Source organism: Nicotiana attenuata, unplaced genomic scaffold, assembly GCF_001879085.1.
Source record: "Nicotiana attenuata strain UT unplaced genomic scaffold, NIATTr2, whole genome shotgun sequence".
Lineage (NCBI taxonomy): Eukaryota > Viridiplantae > Streptophyta > Magnoliopsida > Solanales > Solanaceae > Nicotiana > Nicotiana attenuata.
Genome location: NW_017671822.1, coordinates 29,089 through 49,174, shown reverse-complemented (window position 1 = coordinate 49,174; position 20,086 = coordinate 29,089). Strand labels below are relative to the sequence as shown.

Below are 20,086 nucleotides of genomic sequence, written 5' to 3'. Positions count from 1 at the left end.
AGTAAACAAAGAGCGGTAGAACAGAAAAAAATGTTGCATCTATTCTTTTCTTTCATAGCTGGAGCAAATGGGAGGAGACGGGATGCAGTCAATACAGTAGAATTGTAATATTTCCACTTGGATTAAACATCAATGTGACTCTTCCTACTCTGCATTTCCTGTGAAAGTGAATTCGTTACAAGCTTCAATGAGCCATGAAGACATTTCAAAGAAACGCCTGGCATTATTTCTACAAAGACGAAAAACAAGTACTATATAAAAATAGACATGCCTTGTAATGCAACCAAATGATGGGAATCAAATACAATATACTATACAACTTGCAAACCATCATATTAAAATAAGATAAGCCTCAACTCTTGGTTACTATAGCTGATGGACTCCCACCTAGGCCTTCTGCAATGGAGCTCCCAGTTTCAGCAGCTTGTTCTTGCTGTTGCAATTCATCACAAGATTGAGTACTGCCAGATGAAACACAAAGTTGCTCATTTCAGGAGTGTGAATATTAAAGAGTCAAATTTTAATATGCCTCAGATCAACTCATTAACCACAAGAAATGCCGGGGCAGGGGATGTCTTCAAATGTGAACATCAGCTAAAGACACATACCAGCTGTGAAAAAGGCAATAGTTCTTAGGGTTGGCCACTATGTTGAAGAAAAACAAATATCATTTTACTGATGTTTGGGCAAAATGCAAGAGAACATCATATTTCAGTATCAATAACACAATGATCAGGTCAACCCAAGGCCAACATTTGGCCGACGCTTTGATTATATTCATCCTTTTTGTGAACTTAAACCTTGTCTCTTGACATTCCTATCGCCCTAGACATTGTAGTTCCACGAACCCTTGGATCACTATCATTAAAGGTGTCCGCTTAGAGCTCCAATTGGAAGTTCATCATTATCAATTATCATTCAGGAGATGCTCGTGGCTTATAGTGTGAACATCTAATTTCACCTAAACTAGCTGAGCTGTCGAAGTAGTTAGACTTAGACTGATTAAATCCCTAACAACAGTTGGCCAAAACCAGTTGAGGAATGTAAGCATTAGACTGAAACTAGGATGAAAGTACCACAAAGAGGGAGCAGAAATTTTGGGAAGAAATCTGGGTAAATTTTTTTGAACTTTTATTGGCACTGAACTACTTTTCAAAGTGATAATTTAGTTCATTTCTTCTTTGAATATGCATCATTTTCAGCAAATAGGTTTGTCCAAGTCGTCAGAATAGACTTACATCTTGTCTTTTGGTAGTGTGATTCCAGCTGACATTTAAGAAACAATTACCAGTTTATATTGTTGACCTTTTACAAGATTTGGTGGTAGGGGACCAGCTTGCATGCACCTCAGCCAATAGACCTGGCAGCTTGTCTAGCCGACAAGTACATATTGCCAAGTGTGATGCAGCTTACTAAGGCTGGAGCAGATGAGCTTCACACCTAGTTTTGTAGCTGAAATTCGACCCTGGAATCTGAAGGTTGTTGTTGACTTGTTTCTATGCTACAACCACTACAGGTAGTATTGCTTATACTCATAACAATCACAAGAAAATCAAGTTTGCATTTATTATCCACCATCTTGAGGAAATCTTTGAAAGATTAATCTGGATGACATCTTTTCAAAAATAGCCAGATTTACAACTGGTCGTTAAAAAATAGCCCAGTTTCAAAAGTAATCGAAATTTAGCCACTTTTCATGTAAAGATAAATCTGAGCGAAAACACTGTTCAAAACCCGGAAAAATACGCCAGTATATTATGCTGGAGTTCCAGCATAAGTATACTTGAACTCCAGCATATTATACTGGAGTTCCAGGATAAGTATGCTGGAACTCCAGCATAATATGATGGAGTTCCAGCATAAGTACACTAGAACTCCAGCATAATATACTGGAGTTCCAGCAAGTATACCGGTCCAGCATAATATACTGGAGTTTGAAGCACCGGTGCTCCAGTCTCCAGTATATTATACTGGAGCCAGCAAAGTATACCGGTGCAGCATAATATGCTGGAGTTCATACACAGGTGCACCGAACTCCAGTATATTATGTTGGACCGGTCTCTGTTGTAGAAAATAGTGGCTATTTTTCATTGACTTGGTAAACGCTGGCTATTTTTGAATGACCAGTCCGAAAACTAGTTATACCGTGCTATTTAAATTCAAAAATAGCCAGATTTACAACTGGTCGTTCAAAAATAGCCCAGTTTCAAAAGTAATCGAAATTTAGCCACTTTTCATGTAAAGATAAATCTGAGCGAAAACACTGTTCAAAATCCGGAAAAATACGAGTATACTTGAACTCCAGCATATTATACTGGAGTTCCAGGATAAGTATGCTGGAACTCCAGCATAATATGATGGAGTTCCAGCATAAGTACACTAGAACTCCAGCATAATATACTGGAGTTCCAGCAAGTATACCGGTACAACATAATATACTGGAGTTTGGAGCACCGGTGCTCCAGTCTCCAGTATATTATACTGGAGCCAGCAAGGTATACCGGTGCAGCATAATATGCTAGAGTTCATACACAGGTGCACCGAACTCCAGTATATTATGCTGGACCGGTCTCTGTTGCAGCAAAATAGTGGCTATTTTTCATTGACTTGGTAAACGCTGGCTACTTTTGAATGACCAGTCCGAAAACTGGCTATACCGTGCTATTTTGACTTCTTTTTTAGGTAAAAGATGACATCTTTCTTTCATGAAAGGCTTGTAAATATAAAACCTAGTTAAGTCCAGAATTTTGTCATAATTCAGTAATCGATCACACTGGTATTTTTCATTTCACAAGAAACATGCAAAAACAATGAATAACATGACCAAATAACAAAAAGCTTACTTAAATTTCGACATCAGATTTGTGGCTTCATTAATAGCAACACTGGCAGCATAAAGCCCCAACTTCTTCACCTATAAAGATATCAAACAATCATTAACAATATTAGGACATCTACAGAGCATGATTCATCACATTTTTCAAGCTTATGTTAGTGATCAAAAAGTAATTTTCGTTATATTTTCGAGTTTCATGCCAGGGAGCAGCAACATAGTATGCAGTAAGAGATACCTATCACTGACTCTGAGCTACTAAGTGCCAAATGTAAATCTAGAAAACCAGAAAGAACTAACAGAAATGTCACAATCATTAATGCCCATGTGTTGCCGCCATAAATACAGGGAAAAGAATAAGGGATGGACATCTCTTGAGTTTGAATCATCCAAGTGCAAAATGTCAAATTTGATTCTCAACCCAGGTCAAACTTACAGTCACAGAACACCTAAAGGTCCAGCTGATGAAGATTGTACCAACCAAAAAAGGGAGAAAAACGAAATAAAACTCGAAAACATGGCACCAGCTGTAACTGCAATGCTTAAGCTTTAGACTATATATATGCACACACACACACACACACACATGATATTAAGTGTCCGTCATTTGGCCATGAAAAGCAAGTCCTAGCTAGCAAAAGATTCTCAATATCAGACAGCTTCCCCTGATGATCAGTATACCACCTGCACTTAATTAATTGAAGAGATTAATAATCCTTCTTACAATTGCTAGCAAATGTCCCCTATTTTCTTCAGCAAAGGAATTTACTGTCCAATAATTTGAAGAAGCTATAATATGGAACGTATAATGGGACACGTATTAAAGACATCTACTGAAATTTTCAAATAAAGTCCACTTCTTAAAGTCACATGAATTACAAGTCAGCGTATACAGGGAAAATACTTCCTATATTTACAACTCTTCTGCAAATCCATTTTTAAAGGAAAAGAAAAGGATAGAGTGTAAAAATGGAAGGTATACGTTTCGGAAAAGCTTCGGGATAATATCCCCATAGCATCACTGGTATTTGAATTGGGTTCTGATTCTACTAATACTCGGTCATAATCTTCATTAGCAGACAGAGGTATCTTCCTGTGATTTATTAATGCATAGTGGTAGAAAGAAACCGTTGAAGTCAGACCACCCGTAATATGCCAATAATGAATATACCTCCAATATATCTTGCTTAGATCGGTGGGTTTTGGGGAGCAAGCGAAACTCCTCCGTCAAGCGAATACATTCTTGAACATTTTCAGGGGATACAAAGTCAACAGCAACCTTGATACATGACTGTATAGCAGTAGATCAACGACAGAATCAATACCAAGATCAGTACATTAGCATGTGAACACAGATGGAAGCAGCAATATTAATAATTTACCAACAAAAGTATCAGGAAAATGAAATATTGCAGATATTATCTCATATAGCACTAATATTTGTATAAGTGACTTCAAATAGTATTAATTCCTGAACCTGTTGGAGAAAGAAAGAAACTGCAATGACCTACGAAGAGCTACAGTACAAAGGCACTCCTGAAAAACTGTTCTAGCCAAAGTCAGATTCAGCCTATATCAAATTCCAGAAGGAGAGAGCTTGGGTTTGCTTCAATTACAAGGCTCCTTAGATTATCAACCTCAGACAAAGAATAACAGACATTTGCCTCAAAGTAATGAATCAAACTCAAAACCCTATTATTATAGCAATAATGTACTAGTTGTAATATCATGTTACCATTTTCAAAAAAAAATACCGTCTCAACATCATCGTCCATTGTCGAAAACAAAACAAAAAAAATCATTGTGCATTGTCAAACTATAACAGGATTTGATATTCTGAAACATGTTCCCTTTTGCATAAAATTGATAGATATTGTGATATTAGCTCCAGTACCAAAATTTCACGTTTTGGCGCCCATGAAAGGTATGCTTCGAATCATAAACTTTTAACAATCTGTCTGAACACAATGATGCTCAGTGGGTCAATATACTGAAGGCTCTAATACTTTAATATTCTCCTTGTCAATTTAAACTGTGATCACTATTGGACCTAGGAAAGATGCAGCATTCTCTCTTACTCTGCCTGGTCTTCCACATTTATCAGTCTACTGCACCACCAATCCAGCTTATTTCTTCTGCTCTCATAGACCACATAAACAAAGTATTCACCAGGCATCAGACAAATTGCAAAAGGGTACCTGCTCATTAGCCCGTTACGACATTCATGCTTCTCCACATAAGCCACCACACAACCTCATTGAACACACAGCTCAATGGTCTTCCCAGCTTGGGTGTTTGCAGTTAGGGAGGCTGCATCAGACAACCTCAACATGACTTACAGCCTATTCGGCCAAGCTTCTGGAATGCCAAAAGTGCTTATTTTAGAGAGTTGAGGTTTTTTTGGCCAAGATTTTAGGGGGGGGGGGGGGGGGGGGAATGTGTGCTTTTGAGTAGTAGCAGATTTCAGAAGTTGAAAAAAGTAGCTTTGCCTCAAGCACTTTTGGAACCTTGGCCAAGCACAAATTGGTGCTCTAACAAAAGTACTTTTCAAATTGTTTAGCCACACACAAACTGCTACACTTTTTAAATAAGCAGATTTTGGAAGCTTGGCCAAAGTCCAAACAGCTTACTGGACAGGAAAAAAACCTCCTCCATATCCATCATTAAGATGAGGCCAGACAAACTTCCACAATAAGCCTTTCATCCTTTGATTTAAATTTCACTTCTGGACATTTAACTTGTCTATAATATCTTGTTGCAATTCATAATAATTAAGAATATTCAAGATTGCAATGTGCTTTTATTAAACCATAAACTGCAATCAAGCTCGAGCAAAAAGCGCACTTTGATGAAAAATCCACAGTAGACTCATGCCGAAGATCACACTTGAGCGTCTCATACAACACTGTGAAATTCGACTGAGGTATCTCTGGGTTTAGCTCTGCTCAGTTTGAATAGATAGTTCCACTAAGTGCTGGCATGCACCGCCTTTTGTGGGAAAATTAGAGGCGATCAGAGATGCCATGAAGGGATTTGTCGTTCAGTCATTTCACTTAGGCTAAATACCTAGACAGCCCCTTAAACTTGCCACTATGTGTCAGTTAGACACGTCAATTTTACTAATGACCAGTTGAGCACCTCAACTAGGCAAATGCGTCTTGTGCACCTCTCACATTGACATGGCAAATAGCGTGTTCTTCACTCAAATTTGAGTGCGTGAAGTTGAGTTAAATTATGTTTTTATCTTCTTTTTTTCCTTTTCCTTCACCATGGGCTTTATTCCACGTTATTTTCCTCCATCAATATCTATGACAAAGAAACCCAGCAACAACTCTCACTTTTCTTCTTTGTTCTTTTTCATTTTTCCTCCACAAGTACTCCATTTTGATTTACAGAAAAGAACTCATCCTTTTCGTTCATCTTCTTTGATCACTTTCAACCATGTAAGAAAGAAACCTTAATGCATCTCCAATCTTCATTTTGACACACCAAAGCTGCTAGCTTATCCAGCATAACTACCACCATTATCATACAACACCAGACCCATTTTAATCATCCTTTTTTTCACTTTCCTTCACCATGGGCTTTATTCCACGTTATTTTCCTCCATCAATATCTATGACAAAGAAACCCAGCAACAACTCTCACTTTTCTTCTTTGTTCTTTTTCATTTTTCCTCCACAAGTACTCCATTTTGATTTACTGAAAAGAACTCATCTCCATTTTCCGTTAAAACAAAACACCAACAAAGTCAATCACCACCTAGCACCACCACCACACACCTAGAAAAGTCAGTCACCACCTACAATCAAGTCTTTGTCAAATCATCAAAAAAAATTTAACCTATTTTAAAATTGATCAATTCCTTCTTCATCCCTTCTATTTCATGGCCACCTTCAATAATTAAAAATAGAAAGCAAAATGGGTTGTGGGGAAAAAGAGAAACGAGGATTATGTAATATAAGTTTAAATTTTTCACAGATTCTAAATAGCAATATGGAAAAAAGATTTTTTTTGGGGGGGCGGGGAATCTGGTGTTTGGCGGACACAGAAGATAGAGGGGGTTGAACATGAAGACGTTCAAGCGTGCCCGGGAAAGGGGGGGGGGGGAATTCTGGGTGTTTGACGGACACAAAAGAACACAGAGGGAGTTGAACACGAAGACGTTCGAGCGTGCCTGGGAGAGGGAGGGGGGGTGGGGGGGCTGGATTTGGACGAACAAAAAAGAAAGTAAGGAGGTAGAAGAAGAAGAAAAAAGAGGGAGGGTGTAATATTTTTTTGATAAATATATGTGTCCATTTTCTTTATTCCACATACAGGTGTCATTCATTGATTTATTCAGTTGACACATCAGCAGCAATCGCGTTTCACGTGCATGGTCTTACCGACAGAGGTATGCATGAGACACATCTCTACCAAGTAGAGGTGTCTAAATGGTCCCAAGAAACATTAAGGTGTCTTAACTGAAAAATCGTGCTAAGTTTGAGGGGGTATCTAGGTATTTAGCCTTTCATTTATAGAAACAACTAGCAGTACGCTGTACTAAAAGCAAGGAGAATTAACCAGATGAATCCATTGGATAACATAGCAAACACACAGGAAATTAGGTACAACAACCATGCTACTGATGAAATATAAAAAGTCTGATGCTTCATAGTTACGCCGGGAATTTCACCTGTCTATTTCTCACTTGATGTGGGCATCCTGCAGGAATAAAAACAGCTTCACCAAGGTACTGCTCAAACGTCCATGGCTCAACATCTGTGCAGCACAAGAGGGAGACGGGGTGGGATTAAATACCCTTCAAAAGTCATTACCTACTATTTTTCAGTATCAATTAAGGAAAAGAGGATTCTTACTGAACTCCTCCTTCAGCTGTTTTTTGTGCTTCTCATTCAAATAGAATGTCTGGTCATGGATAGGGTGAATAACCTAAGAGTGAAAGCAAGGAGCGAATTCAAAGATTCAGCACTTTGTGATATCATCAAACTTGAAACTTAAAGTGCAAGAATACTTACTGAAGTCACTGGAGCATTGTTAATATGGCGAAATTCTCTCCAATGCTTCTGCAAGTATTCTGTTAACTTGGGCACATCTTGTCTGCGAAAGATATCCCATACCGCACCGCCACATTCAACTTCTGCACAATCTTGCTTGATTTCGAGAGCCATACTTGCTTCTACTAGTGCAAAGGTATTGGTACTTGGGTTTATCTCATCGGATAGAGAAGTTCTGCCAGAAATATCAGTGTACTTCATATTGGAAATTATGTCTTTTTCTTTATCAAAATCTTTCCCCTTGTCCATAGTTTCTAACAAGCAACTTTTGTTATCGTCGATGCTTCCCTGTGATTTAAAATCAGTTGTTTCAGTTTTGTCAAATCTTCGTTGAGAGTCTAGTGCCTCTGCTATGCCTGAACAAAGTTCCTTTGAATCTTCAACCTCATGTTGCTTCCTTAGTTTCTCAATGATTTCACGTTGCCCATGAGCGACATTTACTTCGGTTGTATGAGTCAATATGTTGACCTGAAGAACAAACATAAAACTTGAAATGAATATTAGGTTGATTATATAAAGTAGCAATGGGAGGAAAATTGCAATGTGTTATGATGAGCAGATATACAAGTTAAAATGTGCACCAATATGCCAATAAAATAGACAAGCTAATTCACAATTTTTATTGATACGGGGACCGACGAACCTGACCTAAATGACTGTACAAATAATATCAACATTATGGATTGGGTATTTCTCTATACAAAGAAAGTTCATTTTTTGGAAGCAGAAAAAGAAAAGGTGGAGCATTTTTCCATTCCGAGATTCTGATGGCAGACCAGTGAAGTTTGAATTTCTACACACCGAAGAGAAGTGAAAAAAGACTGCTCTTTCCACTTCGGGAAAAGAAAGGAGAAAAAGGCAAAACTGATATTCAAATATCCAGTTGTTGCTTGTATCTAAATGCACTAACGCCTGCAAACTGGACACCCTTCTGTAGAGTTTTACGCTTTTTGCTATTTAGAGGAACACATCTGCCACGGTCGTGAGAAGGTCACAATACCACCCAAAAATGGAATAAAATTCTATGACATCTCTCAAAGCCTAGGAGTTGAAGACAATAATTTTCTGCAAACATAATCAATTAACTGAGAAGAGAAATAAGGAAAGGGGGCAAAAAGAGAAACTACAGTTTAAAGGGCTCAAGATACTGGAATTTTCCTCCAAACATGTTGGTCTAACTTCATTGCCCATCTAAAAGTTAAACTTAGTTTTTTCTTTTTTCTTTTTTTTTCTTTTGATTGGTAAAGTTAACGTAGTATTCAACATCATACCTGATGCCTATTGTCACTCTACCCTAAATTTCCATCACTTCTTGAACCCTATTAACAACAACAACAACAACTACCCAGTAAAATCCCACCAAGTGGGGTCTGGGGAGGGTAATGTGTACGCAGACCTTACCCCTACCCCAATAGGGCAGAGAGGCTGTTTCCGATAGACTCTCGGCTCAGAAAGATGGAAATAAGAAAAACAAGAAAAGACAATTCATTAGTAACTCCAGTAGAAATCGTAATAGTAACAGAAGCATAACAATCAAAAGATGGATGACATGCAATAACAGTAACCAGGCCCGGGGCTCAGATAAACAGCAAGTATAGTGTGTATTCAACATAAACTGCAAGCCATCTAAGGCCAACCTTAATCCAACCCCGCCTCACCCCCGGAAAGAAGTAAGAAAAGTTCTACTACCCCCTAACCTACAACCCTAATGCTTGACCTCCAGACCTTCCTATTATGAAAGACAATTACAGACTTCTATCTCTATGAAGCTTCAATAAATGGAGCCGACCAAAAGTACTAGCATTATCAGCTTTTGTAATTCATATTACATGCAAAAGTAGTAAATACATACTTTGTTAAAAATAAAAATAAAAAGATCAGAAAAAAACAAATAGGAGCATACCGTATGTAAGCTCCAACTCGAGAAAGTGTTAAGAATTTGTAATATGGCAAGAACTCACACCTTGTAAGCATGAAAAGATCTAGAAACCCTATAATTTTGTAATTAAGATTTATAGCTTGTAATTACATCCTTTCCTTTTCCAAGACTATTTGTAGAACAATTTAAATCCCAATAGAATTAGAGGGGAAAATGAAATCATTCATTTCGAAAATCTCTTTTTCTCTCCGTTCTTTTTTGTTTAAACCCCATGAAGCATTATACTTGGTCTCTACAGTGGTGAAGCACCTTTAGCGATGAGGGCCTCAAATGCCAGTCAATTGGACTACATAGGAAAATACAGCAAGTTATCATTTTTCAATTAAATCATGTTCACTTCAACCAATCAACACTAGCAACTACCAATGCCATGAAAGGCATTATTAGGGCTTGCCCTCAAACCAATGTCGTAACAGGGATTTCAAGAATGTCACAAAAATTTATAAGTCAGTGCAAATTTTCTTGTTTCCTTTTTCCCTTTTTTGGCTAAATGTAAGTAAGATGTTTTATTACCGAAAGTTAGATCACGTCTAAGTGCAGATCTGTATAAATGTTGAGGTTCCATGTACAAAAAGATACAAGCTGGTAAAGGGATAATAAAATATATCATATCCTCTTCTCCATGCTTTCTGTATCCTACACCGGAGAGCGAAAGAAGAATAGGCATCTAAAGTTTAGCATATGTACAGTCGAAGCTCTCCCTTCAAAGCACCTGTGGTTCCTTTCTATCCATGCTACCCAGTAAATACAGTATTACAGGCAGGGATAGTTTTCACAGCTTCCTCAATTCTTTCCTTGCAATTCTGCCCAAACCAACTCCTTCTCAAAATTTTCTTTCTAAAAAAATTCTACCCCAACACACCCAAGGGTGTGGCCTAGTGGTCAATGAAGTTGGTTGAGAACCATGAGGTCTCAGGTTCAAATCCCAGCGGAGACAAAAAGATTAGATGATTTCTTCCCATCTGTCCAAGCTTTGGTGGACAGAGTTACCCGATACCTGTATTGGTGGGAGGTAACAGGCAACCCGTGGAATTAGTAGAGGTATACGCAAGTTGGCCCGGACACCACGGTTATCAAAAAAAAAAAAACCCTGCCCTAACCAGCACACATATTACTTTCCAAAAAAAATTAATCTAGATTTTAGATCTTCTCATTCCAAAGATCGAATTTTTTTTTCTTTCATAAAGATCGGGAGTTTTTTTGTATATTGTTTGAAGGAAAAGATTTGTTTCCATATAGGCAACTACTGTTAATTTAAGTACAGTATTTCACATTGTTTTTCATGGTCACTACTTTAGCAACTTCTAGATTTTATATGATATATCAACATCATTTAAGACAGAATAAGGTACACATAAAAAGTACAACTCCGACCATACACTTTGCCTAATCAAACACAGACAACTTCTGGTTTCAAACGAAAGTTTGCACTAGAATGTCAGCACAGAATTTGGGAAAGGGATGCATGCCCCATAAAAGCAAAATAAAATCTCAAACAGGAACCTGGAATAGAATAATCGAACAGTTATTGGAATGAGCATACCGCATCAGAGATATCACAGTGCAATTTTGTGACAGAATCACCTCTCCGAAGCTCTTCTGGATATCCATAAGCAATATAAGTTTTAGGCCCCAAGTCTGGCTTCAAGGCAGTATCGGGAAGCTTAGTGGCCAAATTTAGAAGACCGCGTCTAGGATGAGTGTATTCGCTAAAGGGAAGCATAGCAAAAAAGTCAGCTCCATGCCTCGGCAAACATTCTTCAAAAGAATTTGTCGGAGGCCAATCCTTCAGTTTTAATATTTCTGGCCACCCACTGCGATGCCAACGACCCTCTAAGTAGCCCTTGAAGAACTGATGAATATTTATCTCAACCTGCATCATATAATAATAATGACAATAATAATGATAGTAATAACAACCGTAGATTCATTTTCAGTTAACCAGCACATCATGATCGTTGTAAGGTGAAAATAACAAAGACAAACCAATATAGCAGGTTAGCAACAATCTACCACGAAATGTAGGGCGTGTTTGGTACGAAGGAAAACATTTTCTGGAAAATGTTTTCCAATCTTCCATGTTTGGTTGGCTTAAACATGGGTTTGTTGCTGTTGTGGTTGGCTTAAATATTTTGGAAAACATTTTTCCCATGAACTCATTTTCCTCCAATTGGAGGAAAATGTTTTCCCTACCAAAAGGAGGGATAACATTTTCCAAACTTCTTTTTCATCCTTCTCCACCCCATTCCCTACCCCATCAAACCTAGCCACCACCCACCACCCCTCTCGCCCAGCACCCACCTGCCCCACTCACCATACCCCCAACCCCCCCCCCCCCTCTCCACCTCCACTTAATAGTGTTTGCCTAAATTATATATTTTTCAAAAAATATTTTTTACTCGCTAACCAAACACTAAAAAATATTTTCCGGAAAGAGTTTTCCACTCACCAACCAAACATGAAAAAATAAGTGATAAAACTACTCATTTTCCAGAAAACTATTTTCAAGATACCAAACACACCCTTAATTGTCAATTCTAGACTTCGTTTTTGTTTGGATAATTTTCCAACTCTAATCATGTAATAGAAAACTGTAGTTTTGTCAGCTACAGTAAAAACACAAGAGATCAACTAGGAGATGCTGAGGAAAAATCATGCAAAAAATAATCTCCCAGATTAAAATTCATTTTTGATGGAAAAAAGGTTCAATGGCATTCAGTCTGTGGAGTTAATATTAAAAAGAAGCCATGATACACAGTGCAATGAAATTTGACGGCAATAAAATTACAGAAAGGCAATTAGCTACTTATATACAGTAGACTTTAGGACGAAAATTGAGGATGCATGAGACAACTTGGAACTCAAATGATGAGACTCTGTCTCCTTTTTCCCTAAAGGGTAATTTACACAAATCAAATGCATACCTGACACCAATCCAAGCAATCAATGGACTTGACAGAGAAAGTCTCCTCGTTCAGCTTTTTCCTTGCGTTTCTGAAGGCCCTCCACATTACCATTGGCTCCCAGCTAAGACCAGAGGCCTTAGCTTGTGCATTTCTAACTATTACAGGTTCACCAGCCCTCCAATGCATTTGAAAATGGTCAAAGTCATTACCACCAATATGAACAGCATTAGGACAGTACAGAGAATTATCGTGGCTGTTATTCCTAAAAGATGCTTGTCTTACTTGACAGTGGTTATCACCGTTTTGGACAGAAGTGGTAGCAAGACAAATTGAACACCCATGTGATAAATCCATATCTGGAAGGTGGTAATTGCATGTTAGGGCCTCAGCACTTTGAATTAGTTGGTCAACCCAATTTGCTTCAAAGATACGCCTTAGAGCCATTAATGAAGAGCCACAACCACCACGCTCTTTAGGAGGACAAGGTATACTGCCATCAGATTTGGCTCTCCATTCAGCAACATCGGAGAGCATGTGATTTGGACAACCATTAGCAAGGAGGGCCTCTGGACTTCTCCAATCATCTGAAGGAACGTTTCCCTTCAAAGCTGCAGTATGACTAGCTTCCACAGACTTGCTGAGATATGAGCTGGCTTCAGTAGCTCCACGTGGGGCACCATCTCTGAGTTCCCGACAACAATTGATACAGATTTCAAAAGAGCAATCGGGATTAGGGCAGCTTCTATGGAAATTGACAATGGATGTGTTGCAATTATCACTGCCAAATAAGGAACCATGCATCATTACAGCTATTGTGTCATGACAAAACTGAGCTCTGGAAATAGTAAACATTTTCTGTGTAAGCTTACATCCTTTCTTCCAGAATAAATAAACAAAGACAAAGAACATGGTTAACAAAAAATACATCCCAAACTAATAAAAGCATATTGCTGAAACTTTAAGCAACCGCAGACAAACTACTTCTCTTTATATAATTAACCGCAGACAATTACTGTTCTTAATCAAAAGGACAGAGAAACCCTTGGTATCAAAGTAGGAGGTAAAATGATCACGAGGCATGAACAAGGCAGCTTCAAGAAACGGATCATGTAAGCAAAGGCTGCTGGTTTAGAGAAAAGATCAGAAACAAAGTGTTATTTTAACAGAAAAATATTTGAACAATCAAATCACACTGTTCATTCCCATGAAGAAACAACTTGCATCCTCTGCTAAACATAAGAAATTATCCCAATAGATTTATTTACACCATATATAAATTACACTTGGTTTCTGAGCATAGACAGAGCTTCAAGAAATCTATTATGGTGGGGGACCATACCAATATACTCGATCATCATCATCAATGAGTGATTTGGTAACGTCTTCTTCTGTCAGCTGAACACCTGAAAACAACGGAGGACCAAAAACATCATTGAACATTCTGTGTCATCAACCACAAGCAAACTTGAAATTATTCGAGAGAACTAAATAGTACCACGGATGTTTGCTTCAACATCTAGCTCAGATCTTTGCTCCCTTTGAATATGCCTGAGAAGGGGCAGAATGTTGAAAAGCAAATAAAGTGAACCCTCCAGTCTTGTCTTTTCATCAGTTTGTTTGCAGCAGTCCTGTAATCCTAACAACCAAGTTATTTTCACACCAAATTGGCGTGTTGCATGAAGGATAATCATTTGATTTATCAATAGAAATTACAGCTAAGTTATTTCATAATATCAGCACCTGCACTATAAATACACGATCATACAAGAAATAAAAATAACTTGTGCACAGACCTTTAAAAAGACATCTGTTTGGAGACAAGCTCCGCAATTGCAATTCCTGCAACAGAAAGGGCATGCATGCTCTACTTCATCTTTTGTTCTCTCTGGATACCTGTTGATTATCATGACATTTTAGAAAATAGGAAACTCAATCAGAATTCACATAGTTTAAACTGTTATAACAACAAAAAGCCTCTACCATTCACCAATGAGGGAAAAAAACAACTTTCAGACCAACAAATCTAGAATCCTTTCTCTTTTAGGTAGTGAACAAAGGAGATTAATTTCATTACCACTTTGCAATACAATCGTTGCAATAGCGTTTTCTTTTGCATCTTGAACAGAAGACAACAGAAGCTTTATAACGTTTGCATTGATGACAGTTAAAAGTCTGCTGATCCTTCCAACTGATAGTGTCCTACATATAAATACCTCATTAGGACACAATTTCAAATATAAGCCACATGCTATGCCTGTGATACTATTCCAAATTTGCCTACTAAAATCAATGAAAATAACTTAGTGGCACTCCAATCCCCTTTCCAGGAGCATACTCATTTTATGCTTCAAAAGTATAAAAGAAGCTTTCCTGTTCAGACTCAGGTTCAAATTATTATAACGACCATCTGTGCCAAATGGACCTATACAATAGTTCCAACTTTTTTAACTCCTTGAACAGTGTGAGATATCACTTATTTGAGAAATCGAACATTAACAAAAGTTGAATTGAGGATTATATGCTAGATATCAGTATCAGAAGGCTAATGAGTATGCAAAAGGAAAAAAGATTAGCCCCACTTTCCTAAGGAGGTTGGTCTCTGTTTAGATATGTCCAGCTGTACCTATTGTCGGCTTCACTATGCAAGCATGGACCATCAATAATGAGAACTGTTTCCTCTGATCTATCACTTGCCCCGAATGAATCTAACCATGACAAAAAGTTGGATGGAAGACAAGAGCAACTTTTTAAACTCCTTGAACAGTGTGAGATATCACTTATTTGAGAAATTGAACATTAACAAAAGTTGGATTGAGAATTATATGCTAGATATCAGTATCAGAAGGCTAATGAGTATGCAAAAGGAAAAAAGATTAGCCCCACTTTCCTAAGGAAGTTGGTCTCTGTTTTGATATGTCAGCTGTATCCATTGTCAGCTTCACTATACAAGCATGGACCATCAATAATGAAAATTGTTTCCTCTGATCTATCTCTTGCCCCGAATGAATCTAACCATGACAAAAAATTGGATGGAAGACGAGCCACTTTCATAAATGGCAGGAGGCAGTTTGTTGTATATAGTTGGCTATGGTACCCTTTTCTGGGGGTGAGGCGGGGTTGGATTAGGGTTGGCCTTAGATGGCTTGCAGTTTATGTTGAATACACACTATACTTGCTGTTTATCTGAGCCCCGGGCCTGGTTACTGTTATTGCATGTCATCCATCTTTTGATTGTTATGCTTCTGTTACTATTACGATTTCTACTGGAGTTACTAATGAATTGTCTTTTCTTGTTTTTCTTATTTCCATCTTTCTGAGCCGAGGGTCTATCGGAAACAGCCTCTCTGCCCTATCGGGGTAGGGGTAAGGTCTGCGTACACATTACCCTCACCAGACCCCACTTGGTGGGATTTTACTGGGTAGTTGTTGTTGTTGTTGTTGTAGTTGGCTATGGTACCCCAAAAACTTTCCTAGGCCTCTAATTGCAATGATACAATCAACAAATTTTGATGAACTATAACTTCAGTTTGCAGCTCTTAACTTACATCTATATTTGACTTTTTAGCTTCTATTTTTTACATATAAATATCCATACAAATCATAACAAAAAGACAATATATGTTCGACAAGAAGGGATCCTGACCAATACTCCTGGCGGTGTCAGTCCATTTATTTCTGCATATGTGCTAAGTTCCTGCTCTCCCATGCATGCAGGGACAATAGCAATTTTCTTCTTATCATTTAATCCCTTTGGCCTCCCTCTGCGCTTAACCATCCTACTAGTAGCATTCTGACAACTAACTTGACAAGGCAATCCCATATCGAAAGCTCCTAACTTTTTCTTGTTCTTTGAACCTTTTGGTCTCCCTCTGCCAACTCTCCTCTTAATGACCCTGCCTCCCTCAGCATCCAACAAAGTAGGTTCACCTGATATTCCCCCATTTTTGGTGGCAACAGGAAGCAGGCCACAAGATTTCACTTTCTGCCCAGCTTGACTACCTCCTCTGTTATCATGCATTATAAGTGCTACTGCAGTTTTATTATTTTCTTCACTCTTATTTTTTGATTTCTTATTTGTTGAACCTTTGGGTCGTCCAGGTCTATTCTTTCGCTTGATGCTCAAATTTACCCCATTAGTATCAACAGCAATTTCACCTGTCATTCCCTGAATTTCTACAGCATCAAATACTACTTTCTTTTTGTTTTTCAAGCCCTTTGGCCTCCCTCGCCTACCCTTCCGCTCAGAAACCCCATTTTCACAAGGAATGAAGTTAACAGTATTAGCTTTGTCAGATTCACCAATCTTATTCTCGTTATGTAAGCCATGGGGCAGGCTGCAGCTATCCTTCTTAGCTATAGTAACTTCACTCAGAATCTCCATGCGGTCAGTTGCCAGGCTCGCCATTTTATCCTCGTGTTCCTTCCAGGTATTCGTTGCTCCAACTCCATTACCAGAATAAACAACGCTGGAGTTGCTTGTAATAGTTTTCTTTTTATTCTTTGAACCCTTTGGCCGTCCAAGGACACCCTTCCTCCTGACAACTCTAACTGCAGAACCAAAAGCAACTTCATTCAGGTCTCCCCTATTTTCTTCAGTTAAAAGAATTCCCTTTTCAACCACATCTATCCTCGTAGTACCCACATCTTGTCCTCGATTATTAAGATTAGCATCAATGAAATTACCACCAGTACTTCTCTTCTTATTTTTTGAGCTCTTGGGCCGACCACGCCTCTTCTTCTTGAATATCCTGTCTCCATTACCCACAGCTAAAAAGAAATTCTTTTCATTATCTTCCTTCCTGACTGCATCCATGTATCCAAATCCATTATTAGTATTAATATCCCTTGAACGGCCTAGTATATGTTTGTCCTTGGTCTTTGAAGCCTTCTTGGGTCTGCCGCGCCCATCCTTCTTCTTGACTATCATCCCTTCTTCCTCATTCAGAATTACTCCACTTTGACCAGCCATAGTGATTCTTTTCTTCCTCGCGTCCTGGCGCATAACATCTACTTCATCTCCAGTAGTAGCATTAGCATTACTCAAATAGCCTAATGTGATTTCCTTCTTAGTCTTTGAACCCCTACACTGGCCTTGCTTGACTACATGTTCTTTGCCTCCACCTCCATTCCAATGGCCAACAGTCAGAAGACCAATCAAGACTTTCTTCTTGTTCTTGGAACCCTTGGGCCGACCAACTTTCTTCTTATTCTCGGAACCCTTGGGCCGACCATCTTTCTTCTTATTCTTAGAACCCTTGGGCCGACCAGCTTTCTTCTTGACTATCTCATTGTGTCCAGCAACTTGGTTTACACTTATCCCAAAATCACCAGCTGCAACAATGTCAGTTTTAGACATTTTGTTTGCAACAATAATCTCAGCATTACTCTTTTCAAGACAAGTATCACCTATTGGTAACATTATTTCCATTTCATCACTGGTAACATTTTTCTTCTGATTATTTGAACCCTTTGACGTTCCCTGATGTGCCTTTTTGACAATCCCTTCTTTGTTTCGTTCAAAATTTATATTTCTGTTCTTAGAACCCTTGGGCCTTCCCCCTACATTCTTCTTCTTGATAAGAATGTCCCCACAGCCATTAACTAAGTCAACTGCAATTGGCAATTCTTCCCCATTTTCTCCAACCTTTCTCTTCTTATTCTTAGAACCCTTTGGTCTGCCTATTCGTTTCTTCTTCTTATTCATAACTACCTCTTGTCCACTCACATCCATCATGCCACTAACTGTAATTCCCACATTTTCGTCAACATTTTCCCTCTTAATTTTAGAAGAACCCTTTGGTCTTCCTTTTTCTTTTAAACCCTTTGGTGGTCTTCCTCTTTTCTTAGAACCTATAACACCAGCAGCAGCATTAGCAACTACTACATTTTCTGCAAATGGTACCATAATTTGCTGCTGGCCATCCCAATTCCTCTGCATCTGCTCTTCTTGCGTAAACATTCTTAACTCTCAAACCTACACATAGGACACCGTTTTCATGTTTTTCTTGGTTAAGTTTCAGTTTTCAGCATAACCCTAATAAATCACCAACACAACTCACCAAACCAAAGAAAGGGAAAACTTACAAAAAATATTGTCAGGGTTTAAAGGCTAATGAATGAAGGGACCAGTAGTTTACAGTGTAACAAAACAAAAGAGGGACACAGCCTCTCCTCTTCTATTTCGGGTTTCTGTGTCTCTCTCTCTCAGCCGTTGATATGGAGTGTAAAAGAAGAATCAAACCTGAGTTTTATTGATTTGTTGCTCCTGAGAAAAGAGTTCGAGTGTGAAGCAATTTTGTTTTGACTTATAATTGTGGAACCTGCTTGTGTTGATTTTGATTTGTTCGTCCCCGTTTCTGTGTTCTACTTGGAAACTATGTAAAGTTGTCAAATTAATTCGAAATATTTATTCTTCTTCCTTTTCACATAAAATGTGATGGTAGTTGACGCAGTCAAAATAAAAAAAACTTATAATCTTAAATATTTTTATATTATATTTCAAACTTATAACCTTAAATATATCACAATATTTTATATAACCTTAAAAACTTCTAATAAAATATAATAATATAAAAATTTAAAACTAAATATTTTTTGATATAAAAATGTGGCAATTAGTATTGAAAGAAACCAACAAGGAAATATAAACTAGAAAGAGGAAGTATTATATAGTCCTCGCTTGCAATATGTAGTGAATTACCAAGCATTTCTTCTCTAGTGAATTTCATATTAATAATAAATAGATTTATGTCCAAGTTAAGAAGCAACATGGTTCCATGGTCTAGTGGTCAGGACATTGGACTCTGAATCCAGTAACCCGAGTTCAAATCTCGGTGGAACCTTCCCTTCTTTTGTTTTTTGCCTTCTAAAGAAAAAGGCTGTCTCCTTAACTTGACGCAAATAATTATATTATATTGCTTTAACAAAATTAAACTACCTTCTTAATTTATTTCAGTATACCAATAGATAAACTCTACGATGCCATATTTTATTCAAAATGTAATATTGAACTATTCTAAAAACATAAATATTAGAAGTTCTTGATAGTAAAAGATCTACACCATTATTTTTTTTAACCCATATGTAGATCCTTTTCTTATATTTTTTGTTCCCAGAAATACGTGTTTAGAAAAAGAATGTGTTGAAGACAAAATAACTATTTTTCAAAAAATTATTCTCATTATTCTAGAAAATAGAGTTTTATTTTTATNAAATAGAGTTTTATTTTATGAAACAAAAAGCTTATTGTTATCCATGAACAACATGGGTTAATTTGCTAATGAATATTTTTTTTATTAAAATTCAAAAACTAACGACTCTTGACTCGAATATTTTATCTTTTAATTTAGAT

General features: G+C 37.7%; 1 protein-coding gene and 1 non-coding gene across 2 annotated transcripts; one reads left to right on the top strand and one right to left on the bottom strand.

The window, feature by feature from the left end:
* Positions 1–16: 16 nt before the first annotated feature.
* LOC109210417 (lysine-specific demethylase JMJ25-like) lies at positions 17–19,062 on the bottom strand. The gene is made up of 13 exons (XM_019373830.1): positions 16,379–19,062; positions 14,810–14,934; positions 14,529–14,628; positions 14,231–14,363; positions 14,075–14,138; positions 12,754–13,513; positions 11,373–11,702; positions 7,852–8,358; positions 7,693–7,765; positions 7,509–7,594; positions 4,005–4,124; positions 2,844–2,914; positions 17–461 (listed from the first exon to the last, which is right to left on the bottom strand). Exons 1-13 carry the CDS (start codon positions 18,692–18,694, stop codon positions 353–355), a joined length of 4,794 nt encoding a protein of 1,597 aa, XP_019229375.1. The 5' UTR covers positions 18,695–19,062; the 3' UTR covers positions 17–352.
* Positions 19,063–19,505: 443 nt separating this feature from the next.
* On the top strand, positions 19,506–19,577 carry TRNAQ-CUG. Its single transcript has one exon. It is a non-coding gene; the product is annotated as a tRNA-Gln (tRNA).
* Positions 19,578–20,086: the final 509 nt, after the last annotated feature.